Here is a 13722-nt window from a genome sequence, read left to right as displayed (position 1 = left end):
TCTAGTTACCGCATACGCATGATATGTAATCGCACGAAAATTGTCAACTTTTACTACGGATCTATTGCCTTATTTAGAGCATGGCAATCAAAGAGGCAAACTTTGACTCAGATTTCAAAATACAGCAGTCTTTTTAGAAAGCCCTCCATAATAAAATTCACATTGCATGAGGGGAAACTACTCATTTCACAGGTAATAAATATTATTAAAATTTACTCTGATTGTAAATTTCCTTAGTATTTGAGTTTTACGTATAGTTCTGAGCATTTAGTTTCTTAGAACTAAGAAAGAATAAGATGCACGTGCCTGAAAGAAATCGTGACCTCTTTATCACAGTTTCTGTATCTTACAATTTTATAATGACAACATATATAAACGAGGGTGGTTTATGCTTATGAATAGTTAAATATCATTTTTATTTTAATCTCGTGAAAATATACATGTAACACATACATAACGTTACCAAGATGAATAATAATATGAACAATAATATCAGTTCTGAAATATCAATAGCAACAATCATACAATCTCTGGAATAGCTGAAACGTTAGCACGTGGATTTCTTGACTTATCTAAAATTGGTTAATATCTAATTTGTAATCTCAAAACAATAAACATAAAACAGTATGTGGAATGATTTAGCACTTGAACAGGAAAGTTTAACAAAATAGGCCTATATACATATATGATTAACACCCCCTTTAAGAAAACCTACACATATCAGCCTTGAAATCGTGTTCAAACCGACGTTTTTGTAGAATATGATATCATGTCCATACCGTACAATTAGTGGAATTCAATGTTCTTTACATTTAAGTAAAACGTGAAATTCTGCTATGATATAGCTTGCATAATAGCAGCAGGAAAAGATGTCCACCCTAGATCGTAAAGTACTCTTATCTAATAATACCTTAATAAAGCACTGTAAATTATGACGACTGCAGCTTAGTCGTTGCATGAGTATCTTCTATCAATTCAATGAATGCATGTATCAAATACATATAGATGCGTTTTGAAGCAGGAGAGCTCTCAATAGCTAAGGCTTGTATCAAACGTAGCTAGACTGCGCGGGTAAGTCAGCGCTTTGTCGGTAATTGAACTGTGTAAAGTACCAGGTAAAGAGTACGGCCGTTCAAACTGGAAATCTGTGTCGAGCTTGTACCCGTTCTCTTTGTGAACATTCTGTTCTGACACTTCGTATTTAAGACGAGAAATTGCTGTTAACTTTGGTAGGTAAATAAAAACAACCATAGAAAGTGCGTTTCCCAGAATTCCAATCGCACAAATGGCTTCTAGATACTTCCGGTCTAAGACCATTATTGTTACAATTATTCCAATCCATAACGCTAGACAAAACCAAGAGCATATCAGCAACAGTCTGGCTTCTTTCATGTTCTTTGTTTCTTTTCTTACGCTCAGCGAATAAAAACAACACAAAACCAGTAAGAAGATCACATACGAATGATAGGAAACAAAGTCTTTCCTTACAAAATCACATGCATAGTACGTTGTTTCTTGAAGGGCATCCATTTCTCCTGCCTCTAGAATTAGTTCACTATAAACCACTGGTGTCCTCAGAACCCACCACTGTACTCCGATTGCGACTTGCACTGACGTAATGAAGAAAACAGTCAACATTTGGTTTATTCTAGAAATTTCCCCACCAAGACCAATATATCTATAATCACGCAGCGTCATCATTTTTGTCAAAATAATTCCGAAGCAGAATGCATAGGAAAATCCATGAGCAAAATATCTCATTCCGCAAACATTCTCACTCGGAGTAAACAAAAACGGCAATACTGATAAAAATAGAAATACCATGCCAATGAGCAGAAGTATTCCGAGTGCAAGGTATCTTCGTACGAGTGCGCCTGAGCAAACTTTACACATGATGTAGATCATTAGTAATATTGTCATCAGACTTCCGGTTCCGGCAATGATTACGACAATAAGTACCCAAAGATCTTTCTTAAACTTGGCCGAAGAATTCTTATAACCCATTTCATAATCCAGCTGACGTATTTGTGCAGTGTCTGATTCGTTTGCTGTTATATTTATCTTTGAATACACACAAAGCAATATGACTTCCGGAACTCCGACAGTGGATTGTTTTTGCTGTCGTATGAGCGCAGCTTCTTTTGGTCCAATGAAAGTTGATGATCAACCCAGCTTCCTACCTGAAATATATTCATGGCTTTTGAGAAAATCACAAAGTAACTGAAAATGAATATGTTAAAGTAAGAAAAGATGGACTATCATATATAGATTTTAATATAAGTGAAGGTATGTCTTTAACTTTTGGAAAAATCACGACTATACTACTTTGTCATCAGTAAATACACCTGAAAGACGTTGTTTTGCAATGAATAAATATTTATATATCAATACTGTCTGGAAATAACGAAATTCTGATTCGAAATATACACATTTTTGTATCTGAAAAAGCACATAACAACAGTAAACAAGAATAGATAGAAACAAGAGCTGTCGGAGGACAGCAACGCTCGACTATTCAACAGCATTGTCAACTGAATGAATACAAAAGTTGAAAAAGTGGCATAATTTTGTAAAAATGCAAAACATGGTTATGGAACCTACACAGTGCTTATCAGCTCATGACAGTGGACAAGTGTGTGAAGTTTCAATCCATTCCCATTAGTGGGTACTGAGATACCAGCTTACATATAAGAATTTAACCAAAACTGCATAGTTGAAAAAGGGGCATAATTTTGCATAATGCAAAGTATAGTTATGGGACCTTCATAGTGCATGTTAGATCATGACAGTGAACAAGTGTGTGAAGTTTCAATCCATTCCCATTAGTGGATACTGAGATACCAGCTTACATATAAGAATTTAACCAAAACTGCTTAGTTGAAAAAGGGGCATAATTTTGCATAATGCAAAGTATAGTTATGGGACCTTCATAGTGCCTGTTAGATCATGACAGTGAACAAGTGTGTGAAGTATCAGTCCTTTCCCATTAGTGGATACTGAGATACCAGCTTACATATAAGAATTTAACCAAAACTGCTTAGTTGAAAAAGGGGCATAATTTTGCATAATGCAAAGTATAGTTATGGGACCTTCATAGTGCCTGTTAGATCATGACAGTGAACAAGTGTGTGAAGTTTCAGTCCTTTCCCATTCGTGGATACTGAGATACCAGCTTACATATAATAAATTAACCAAAACTGCTTAGTTGAAAAAGGGGCATAATTTTGCATAATGCAAAGTATAGTTATGGGACCTTCATAGTGCATGTTAGATCATGACAGTGAACAAGTGTGTGAAGTTTCAACCCTTTCCCATTAGTGGATACTGAGATACCAGCTTACATATAAGAATTTAACCAAAACTGCTAAGTGCAAAAAGGGGCATAATTTTGAAAAACAAAAAACAAAGTAGAGTTATGGGACCTGCTTAGCGCATGTCAGATCATGACAGTGAACACGTGTGTGAAGTTTCAATACATTCCCATTAGTGGTTACTGAGATACCAGCTTACATACAAAACCTTAACCAAAACTTTCTAAATCGAAAAAGGGGCATAATTTTGTAAAAAAGCAAAAAAGAGTTATGAAACCTGTGCAATGTAAGTCAGTTTATCACAGTGAATAAGTGTGTGAAGTTTCAATCCATTCCCATTAGTGTTTACAGAGATACCAGCTTACATACAAAACCTTAACCAAAATTTTCTAAGTCGAAAAAGGGGCATAATTTTGTAAAAAAGCAAAATAGAGTTATGGAACCTGTGCAATGTAAGTCCGTTTATCACAGTGAGTGTGTGTGAAGTTTCAATCCATTCCCACAAGTGGTTACTGGGATACCAGCTTACATACAAAACAATCAAATCGGGACGCAGACGCCGACGCGGACGCCGACGCACGGGCGAGTCCAATAGCACTACTATTCTATGAATAGTCGAGCTAAAAATGCAAATGTGTTAACCTCAACATTTCCGCCTTCTTGTATGTTAATAATGACGTAGGATTGATAGTCCGGGTTTCCTGTTGAAAGTACATTCGTTCCCTCTGTGTCTATAGTCCACATGTCGTCAAGCGCCCGTAACACTTCTTTTCCGCCAGTCTCCGCAAATTCTGGACACAGCCCGTTGCTTTCATTTCCACAGACGGATTCCACGGCCTTGCTAATGGCTTCTAGTGAAATGTCAACAGATTTTATCACGTCGGACGCTTGCATGCGTGTTTCTGGAGTAACATCATTTTTTGACTTCCCTTGTTTATATCTGTCCATCCATGGATTATTTGTGGTTACATTTAATGGCTTCGAGTCTAGAAGGTTATCAAGATGCATATTAAATAGTGGGTTTTGTTTTCTTTGTGGACTGAATATAACAGAACCAAGAGGGAAGAGCGGAAAAGCTGAAATGTCTAACCAGTTTTCGCGTGTCTCTATCAGTATCCAAGTTCTGACGATGTTTCTCGTTGTTAGAGACCTAAAGAATGTACCAACGTCTGCCGATGTTGCAAATATAATAACAACATTCGCTGTGGACTTCTTAATATTGTCAAGTAAACCAGAATTGTCGGCTGCTATAACCCCGTGGTAAGGTATACAAACATTACTAGATTTTGCTGTCTCAAACAGGTTCTGTATATTCAAATTATCGGAAGCAAAAGATGTAACTAATCCGACATATGAAAGGTTCATATTATGAAGGAAATTCATAAGAATTTCGAAATTAAAAGCAGAGCTTTTAAACATGATTTTGTCATTTCTGTATATACTTCCATGGTCATTTACCCCAACAGCCAGTTTATCAACTGCTTTAGTTTCACCCATGAAAGCTTCATCATTTCCAACCACAACGTAAGCTGGAACTATTGTGGGTGAAGGTTTCCAGTTGTTGTTTGTCCTTTCGAAAGCGTACATACATGACTCAAAATTCAGTAAAATCTGAGAAGCCCTATTACTATCGCTGCAAGTGTCAAACAATAAAGCGCCGATACTTATATTCTGCAGCCAGTCAGGATATCGCGCATGCGCAGACAGGAGAGCATAGAGAAAAGCTTCAGACCGGGCATCAAAGTAATTGTCTAGTCGCATTCCAGAACAGATTTTTCCGACTGATGTCTTATCCCACTGCCGCGAAAATGGCAGCATTCCAGTTATCAAAATGTCACCAGGAACGTAAAAGTAGCCTCCTTGAAACTCGACTTTGGAAGAAACAGAATTGCACTTAGAACGCTGACATGATGGACACCATGTTGTGCAAAGACTTGAGGGAAACGAATCTGAGGCGCCATCTATCCAGCTATGCACGTCTTGTGAAATATTAGTGAATGTTGTAGTTGAAAACACGTCAGCCTGTTAAGAAAAAGAAAAATTCTCATTCCTGCATTTTAATTACAAGGCAAATACGTACATAAGCTGATGAAAATACTGAGGTGTTGTATGGGGCTCGTAACTTCATAAGCCTTGCGTAGGGCTTCATAGTCGTACATGGAGAGGACTTTGTATTCAAACCACCGCGCATAATTACTATAAGAACCGTCTGCACAACTGGTGTAAATGGAACTGCTCAAAGTAACTTACATGTTTAGTCTGCATATATCTTTGCATCGGAAAGTTCAATCATTAAGACTTCCATGTATGAGTAAGCCATATTGATTGTTGGTTTTGTTGGGTTTAAAGTCGCAACGGCACAGTCGTAAGTCATATGGCAACTTTCAAGCTTTAATGGTGGAGGAAGACTCAGGGTGCCCTTCCGTGCATTATTTCACCACGAGCGGGCACCTTAGTAGAATTACCGACTTTCTATAAGCCAGTTGGATGGCTCCCTCACATGAAGAATTCAACGCGCCGAGTGAGGTTTCCACATCGGTGCGGAACAAGTGATTTGAAGTTAGTGACCTTAACCACTTGGCCACTTAGGTCCCTTAAGTCATATTGAACAGTCTGTGTTCTTTACATGAAAATACATGTATGACATCACTAGAGATAAAACATGACGATTACAAAATGTAAACACATGGAAGAAGACAAAAGTTACCTTTTGAACATTTCCGCCACTCAGCAAGGTAAGGGTAACATTGTAAGGTGGTTTCTGAACAAGCGTCTGATTGTTTCCCATTTTGAGATACGACGATAATTTATTAACGTCTGCTGTGTCAAAGCAACTTCTCTGATAATTTGTGCAATTCTTTTCCATCATTTCTTTTGCGATTTTTGTCACTAGTTCCAGAGTTTCATGGAACACATGCATCAGCCTTAAAGAAGTAAAACTGTTGAAGTAAGCTCGCATCTCCTCTGATCCAGCGCATGAAATCTGATTTGAAATCGACAGGTTAATGTAAGAGCAGTTGTGATTGGTTAAGTAATACTGAATCGAAAGGTTACTAAGTGTCGTCTGATTCCACAAAGATGACGTCATGTACTCAGAAAATTCTTCATTGTGACCAAAACTGTCAAATAAGACAATGCCTTTATGGACGAATCTAAATTCACTTGTTCTCCTGTCATGGGTCGCTATGGCAACAGCAGACGCCTTTGGTAATCTTTCAATCACGCTCTTCAAGTCACTTAGATCATTTGCAAACAAAATAACACCGTCTGTTTTCACTGGAGGTATGTCATCCGTTACCCAGTCCGTTATGATTTGCGAGAACTGGATGCAGATGTTAAGATCGTCTGCCATAAGAGTGAAAATATCGTGTTCCAGTCGAGATTGTGTGTGGTTGTCGGACAGAACGGTAACGTATGTCCAGTTCAATGTCTGCAGAAAGTGTGCCAATATCTACAAATAAAGGATCACATGTATAAGTACAGCTATTACTAAATATGATTATATTTTTATTGGAATGCCTTTAGAAATGTGAAATCAGTTCGTTCAGTAAACGTTCTGCATGGAAGATGGGGGCCCGGCCGCCTCTGTCCATTCCAAACAACATGTGTAAAGTAAGTCTACACTAAGTTCATGGTGAAAATGTGTATCGGGGGTCATTAGAATCCCTTTAAGATTTTGAAAGTAGTTCTATCCAAAATGTTTTACGTGTATAAATGGGGGCAACTGGGCCCAACACTTTTGTCCATCCACGAAAGAAATAAATCATAAAATCTACACTTCATCGCATGAAATCCTTAGCAATGGTTAAGTTAAATAACTTTAGTTCTGCCATGCTACACTCTAACAATAGATCGAAACAAAAGTAAAGACCGCACGAGAAGGTGGGGTGATATTTTGGGCCCAAACTTTTGTCCATCCCAGAAAAAAGTCACGCATATCTACACTTCACGGTGATCATGTGAAATTTCATTGAAATCCCTTTAAATATTTGAAAGTAGTTTGCTCCACAAACTTTTTGCATGCGGGGATGGGGGCTCCCTACTTTGGCCATCCCAGAATAAATATGTCACGCACTGGTACACTTCATGGTAAATCATGTGTATGAAGTTCCATTAATTCTTATAAAAGTCACGAAATGGTTCTTCCACTAACATTTGCAGATGAAAGTGGCAATGCTCAAAATTGTCCATCGAAAAACAATATCACGCACATCAATCACTGTATAGGTTTGAACGGGATACCTTTAAAACTGGAAGCAATTCGCTTCATAATTGTTGGCAACGCACCGACCGACCGACCGCAGGACCAGCCAACCAGCCGTTTAAAATAGATGACTCAAAGATACCCACTAAACTTCTCTTCGGTGGTATGAAGACAATAGACTAAATGTACATGACAAGACTGAGAAAATACAACCGTGAATATCTGGAAATCTCAAGAAAACTAGAAACCTTATTTACACTCATTTTGTTCACTGTATGATGTATTTAGAACTTATTGGGACATGTTTTCCGACACTTCGAGACACTTCGAGGCCAGCCTCAGAACCTTGACAAATACGTGTTATAATATTTATTATATTCTTTGACTTTAACTGTTAAAACAAAAGGCGTTTTATGATATCTAATTGATATGTTTTGAGTTCAACCAAATGAAAATTACATTTGTACGACCTTTCACTAATTAGCTTATACAATTAACAATAACGATGACATTAAAATGATATGTTATAACAGATGATGTTTTTATTTTTACACTTTTTCGAGTTGGGATTTTAACTCTGTTTGGTGGAAATAAATTTGTGATCCGGTGAGTTCTTTTTCCTTCACTTCTGGAAGCAAGTGGAAGAGGTACTGCCAAACAATATTTAGTGCTGAATTAAATGCATTCCTTGACAGGTGTTTTGTGACCTTGACCTCTAGACTCGCGTGTGACGTGTCACCTTGCTATAATGAATTATACTTATACCTTATATATACTCACACAAATGTATTCTCTAAAATAGTTATCTTACAGTGTGACCTTAACCTTTGAGACAGGTGTCTTCAGGTATTGCAAGCGACACTTTGTCTTGTTATAATGAATATCAATGCGTAACATTTGTATACGGGACAAGACAAATGTCTTCAAATCTTTTGTCTGAGATGTGACCTTTCTGCTAGGAATTTTCTTTTACGAGAAAATGGACTAATTATGGTGAATGGCTGTATAAAGTTATTTGAAAATTCACTCACGAATGGCAAAGTCATTGACCTAATAAAGTAGGCCAGACTTAGGTGGTATTATCAAAGGTTTAACAAAATACGGAATGAACACAATAGATTTCTTTCGTCTTCGTCCACACCTCACACCAACTGTGCTCGGACTGACGGACACAGCGCCACCTTATATTCCAAAAACTAGTGTTCAACCAGTAAGAACTTAAAATCTGATTCTCACCGGTATTTCACATTCAAAGTCATAACACCTATTGGTTTACGAAACCAGTCCAAATATATTTGATTACCGGTATTTCATTTATATAAATAGCATATATTTTTTGACAAAAACAAAATCTGGGGTCGTTTGTTCCAGCCCCCGACCCTCCAATTAAAATAATAAAAAATACGATAAGAGGCTTTACATTTAGTACACAAAAGGATAAGGGAAGCTTCTGGAATAAGAACGTCATCTCTATCTTGCACTATCCTCCAACTAAAATAACTAACAGTCTTCAGGAGGCGGCTATAAATAAGCTTACAAACATGCAAACAGACGGAAAGGTTTAGCTTTGTATCGCAGTGCCTTAAATATTTTCGCCACGAAGAAAAGTACAATGTCGGCATTCAAGCCAGTCATGTCTGAACAGACATTCCGCAACAGTTCTATGAACATAACTGACCCTGTAATGAAGGCCACCTCGAAATACAGGCCTACATTTTAAAAGTCGCCTTTACATAAAAACTAACCTCTTATGAAAGACCACATGTTAACAAGAAACGTTTTAGGTCCTAAGGGTGTTACTTTATAGACATGAATTCGATACAGGGATCTTATCTTCTATCCGATCCTCATCCCATTCCTTTACTCACCTCGATGTTAATCCTGGATGCAAGTTCAACGTACATTTGTCCGTTTGTCCATGCAATGTCATTCTCGACTGGTACACCATCATCTATCACAACATGAACAGAGTCGAAACTGTTAGTTAGGATGTCGTTAATGGGTTGTGATGAATGGGAAATAACTCCTGCAATACAGAAACAAACACTGCTGTAATAATACTTATAACATACTTTTCACCTAAGTAACAATACAACAGCACCTGTCAAATCTCACGTATCAAGTCATGCAACAAGTCTTTCACTAATTAACTCACGCTAAACATGTACATTCTCGTGCATTTTATTATGACATTTCTTTTGTTTGTTTGGTGTCGCACCGACACAGTTATTGGTCATATGGTGACTTTCCAGCTTTGATGGGGGTGCCCCTCCTAACATTATTTCATCACAGGCGGGCACCTGGGTAGAATCCCCGATCTTCCGTAAGACAGTTGGATGGCTTCCTCACATGAAGAATTCAAAGTCCCGAGTGAGGCTCGAACCCACATCGACGAGGGGCAAGTGATTTGAAGTCAAAGACCTTAACTACTCGGCCACGGTGGCCCTTATAAGACATTTCTGTTTTTATACTAACAAGTTTCAATTTTCCAGGCTGAACTGTTAAAAGGTATTCTCAATCAACTTTGCAATATTCCTCAAATCAAATTTTAACAATATTCTCCCAGTCAAACATTGAAATATCTCATTTTTCCCATTTGTTTATTCTCGCATTGAAAGGGAGCATTCTTACTGATAACGTGTCGACCTGAGGTTGTGTGTTTAACAGCCTAATAGGGTCATAACTACACTTCCTCAGACAGCTAATTACTAATTCTTTAGAGCAATTCGAAAACGCTTGGTCTTTTCTTCTCAGTCTAGCTGATAAACATTGCCGGTCAATAGTCAAAAACTAATATTGCCCGAGGTCCGAAGGATTGCAACTTCTAAAAGTGTTTTCTTACATGACATTAGAATTAAACTTTTACAGACTATTTTCTCTACTGTTGACTGTATCTCAGCATACATGCACTGAGCATATAATACAAACTATGATCGGTGATTTATATAAACCTATAATACCATACACCATGCCGGAGCACTCCTATCTAATTGGTTAAAAAATGCTGCATGTGCAGGTCCGAAAAAAAACGAAAGCAGACATTTATTGCCTCATTGTAATGTGCATGACCAAAAACACTTATTGAATGGACTGTCGATCAATAGTCTAAACTATTTCCCTGATGTCTGAACTTTAAAAGAAGTCTGTCATTGTATTTAGCATAAAACAGAATCAAACGCGATGTTATAAAGTTAACCATGACACTTACTGAAATCCCTCACGTTCGTGTACATGTATGAAATCTCAATTTCTCAACTTTTCTCTGATTACATTATGATACCAGTAACATAAGACCATTAATTAATTACTCTTACAAAAATAATGTAAATTTACTTCCTTGTAACTGGACTTGCGATATTCAATGTTAATTTCCATACTGTATATTTGCAATGGATTGGTATTGTCTAATGTTCTCACTGGGGCTATCTCAATTAGCCTTTCCTGTAATCACGCTCGCGTGACACATGTCGCAGACACAGGTCATGTAAGTGTAGACAATTCTTCTTTGTCTCATGTCAACGCAAATGATTCATCGCAGACCCACCGTGTCCAATAGTGTTATCATACCGGTATGTTTGCAAAAAATTCAACATTTTTTTTCCATTTCCTTTTTGGTATGACCTGAGGGTTAGTTGCCGTGGTTTTATGAAGAGACCCGTGATTGTAAGCAAGATATATATATATATATTTCTTAAATCGCATACAGGATACATTTCTTCAGAGGTCGTTTTGAACGAGTGCATGGGTGCAGCATGCAGCTTTGTCATTGGTCAATATTACTTGTGCTCTGATGCCTGAGCTTCTTGTACCTTAGAAGACAAGACTATATACCTGACACAGAGGGATATATTTCTGTCAAGCATGATTCTGGTGCCAGTCTTTGTCGGACGATGTCATAAACCCGTCTCTGGGAACTGCACGTGTCATATATCTCTATCCCTGAAAACAAGAAACACTAAATATAAATAAGGAATACATATTCACTGGAAAAAAACGCAGAGATTCAAACATTTTTACTTAACTAATTGTCATAGGGAACATGTATTAAATAATTTCTTGGCAGTTGCTGAATACCCATAAAGGTATCCAAATTTTGAGAAAGAAAATAAAAAAAAAAAAGAAATTAGTTCAAGACTGAAATGTGTAAGTGTACTGAACTCAATGTGGATTCATAACAACAAATTATACTGGATTCTAAATAATTGATTATATTGGATTTGTAATAACTAACTTAATAGGATTCTTAGTATTTAATTTTACTGGATTGGTAACAACGGTTTGTTCTTGATTCGTAATAACTGATAAAACCGTGTTGGTAATAACTGATTGAACACAGACTTTGTTCGTAATAACTGATTAAACTATGTTCGTAATAACTGATTAAACTGCGTTCATAATAACTGATTAAACTGTGTTCGTAATAACTGATAAAACCGTGTTCGTAATAACTGATTAAACTGTGTTCGTAATAACTGATTGAACACAGACTTTGTTCGTAATAACGGATTAAACTATGTTCGTAATAACTGATTAAACTGCGTTCATAATAACTGATTAAACTGTGTTCGTAATAACTGATCAAATTGTGTTCGTAATAACTGATTAGACTGTGTTCATAAGGCCAGATCACACTCGATTCGTTATATCAAATAAGAGTAAGTTATAGGTCTACTTGATTCGTAATAGTTGATCATTAATACTAAATGATCATGAACCGATCATACAACCTGTTAAGTTGTCCTGTTCGGCTTTCCAGTGTAGACTATGTGCCAATTCAAAGATACTCCAATCTGCATCAGCGCACGTATCACCATGGTAACTCCGGTGAATGTCAAGGAAAACCAAGATGGAGGCGTTTCCGGGTGATGAAAGAAAAGGAGCAAATGAAGGAGAAATGGCCCCTAGCTGGACGAGAATAAATACTGTGATGCAGACTGCGTAGTTGATTATCTTCATGGTAGGTTATGGTACCGCAATGCTAGCTCTTCATGTCTGAAATAGAACAGCACATCTACAAAGTACATGGTTACGTGCCAAGAAGAGTATTTAATAAATAAAATAGTGAAAAGACTGGATTAAACAAGAGGGTCATGATGACCCTGAATCGCTCACCTGAGTAATATGAGCCACATGTTTAAAATGCCAAACTGATGCTTAAATATTAGAAAGTAGATCAGTAGGTCTCATTCATGGTCACTGAAAGTCAGTTTTAAGATCGTGTGCAAAACTGTACATCTCATCCAAATTTCAAGGCTGTATCTTAAAAAACAAGAAAGTAGGTCAGTAGGTCAAGGTCACGGTCAAGTGACCCCTAATCACTTGGGGTCATCAGGTAATTATAATTAAACAGTCTAGGAAATATGATCTGATAATTTTTTAAGTATTTATTCCTATATAACTCATATAACAATTGACCCCCAGGGCGGGGCCTCTTTTCACCCCAGGGGCATAATTTGAACAACCTTGTTAGAATCCATTAGGCAATGCTACATACCAAATATCAAAGGCCTAGGCCTTGAACTTTCGGACAAGAAGATTTTTCCCTATATAAGTCTATGTTAAATTTGGGACCCCATGGCAGGGCCTCTTTTCACCCCAGGGGCATTATTTGAATAATTTTGGTAGAGGACCACAAGGCAATGCAACGAACCAAATATCAAAAGCCTAGGCCTTGCAGTTTAAGGCAAGAAGATTTTTAAAGTTTTTTCCTTTATAAGTATATGTAAAACTTGAGACCCCCGGGGCTGGGCCTCTTTTCACCCCAGGGGCATAATTTGAACAATTTTGGTAGAGGACCACAAGGTAATGCAACATACCAAATATCAAAGGCCTAGGTCTTGTGATTTTAGACAAGAAGATTTTTAAAGTTTTTTCCTATATAAGTCTATGTAAAACTTGTGACCCCTGGGGAGGGGCCTCTTTTCACCCCAGGGCATAATTTGAACAATTTTGATAGAGGACCATAAGATGATGTCACATGCCAAATATCGCTCTACGCCTTGCAGTTTTGGACAAGAAGATTTTTAAAGTTTTTCCTTTCGGTTGTCATGGCAACCAGAGTTCTGCATGGAATTCAATTCTTTGAATAATTTTGAAAGGGGCCACCCAAGGATCATTCCTGTGAAGTTTGGTGTAATTCTGCTCAGTGGTTTTCAAGAAGAAGATTGTTTTAGAAATTGTGGACGGACGCACGCCGCACGACGGACG

General features: G+C 37.4%; 1 protein-coding gene across 1 annotated transcript in view; it reads right to left on the bottom strand.

Moving 5' to 3' along the window:
- Window positions 1-385: 385 nt before the first annotated feature.
- LOC123528469 (uncharacterized) overlaps window positions 386-13722 on the bottom strand; it is a 37696-nt gene continuing 24359 nt past the window's right edge. The window contains 7 exon segments of the mRNA XM_045308205.2: window positions 386-2073; window positions 2076-2180; window positions 3954-5333; window positions 6019-6762; window positions 9384-9541; window positions 11347-11454; window positions 12243-12507. Coding sequence (XP_045164140.2) covers window positions 1030-2073; window positions 2076-2180; window positions 3954-5333; window positions 6019-6762; window positions 9384-9541; window positions 11347-11454; window positions 12243-12471 — 3768 coding nt within the window. The 5' untranslated portion in view covers window positions 12472-12507 and the 3' untranslated portion in view covers window positions 386-1029.

Source organism: Mercenaria mercenaria, chromosome 13 (assembly GCF_021730395.1).
Source record: "Mercenaria mercenaria strain notata chromosome 13, MADL_Memer_1, whole genome shotgun sequence".
NCBI lineage: Eukaryota > Metazoa > Mollusca > Bivalvia > Venerida > Veneridae > Mercenaria > Mercenaria mercenaria.
Note: the sequence above shows the minus strand (reverse complement) of the source record. Positions and strands in the feature narration are given on the sequence as shown.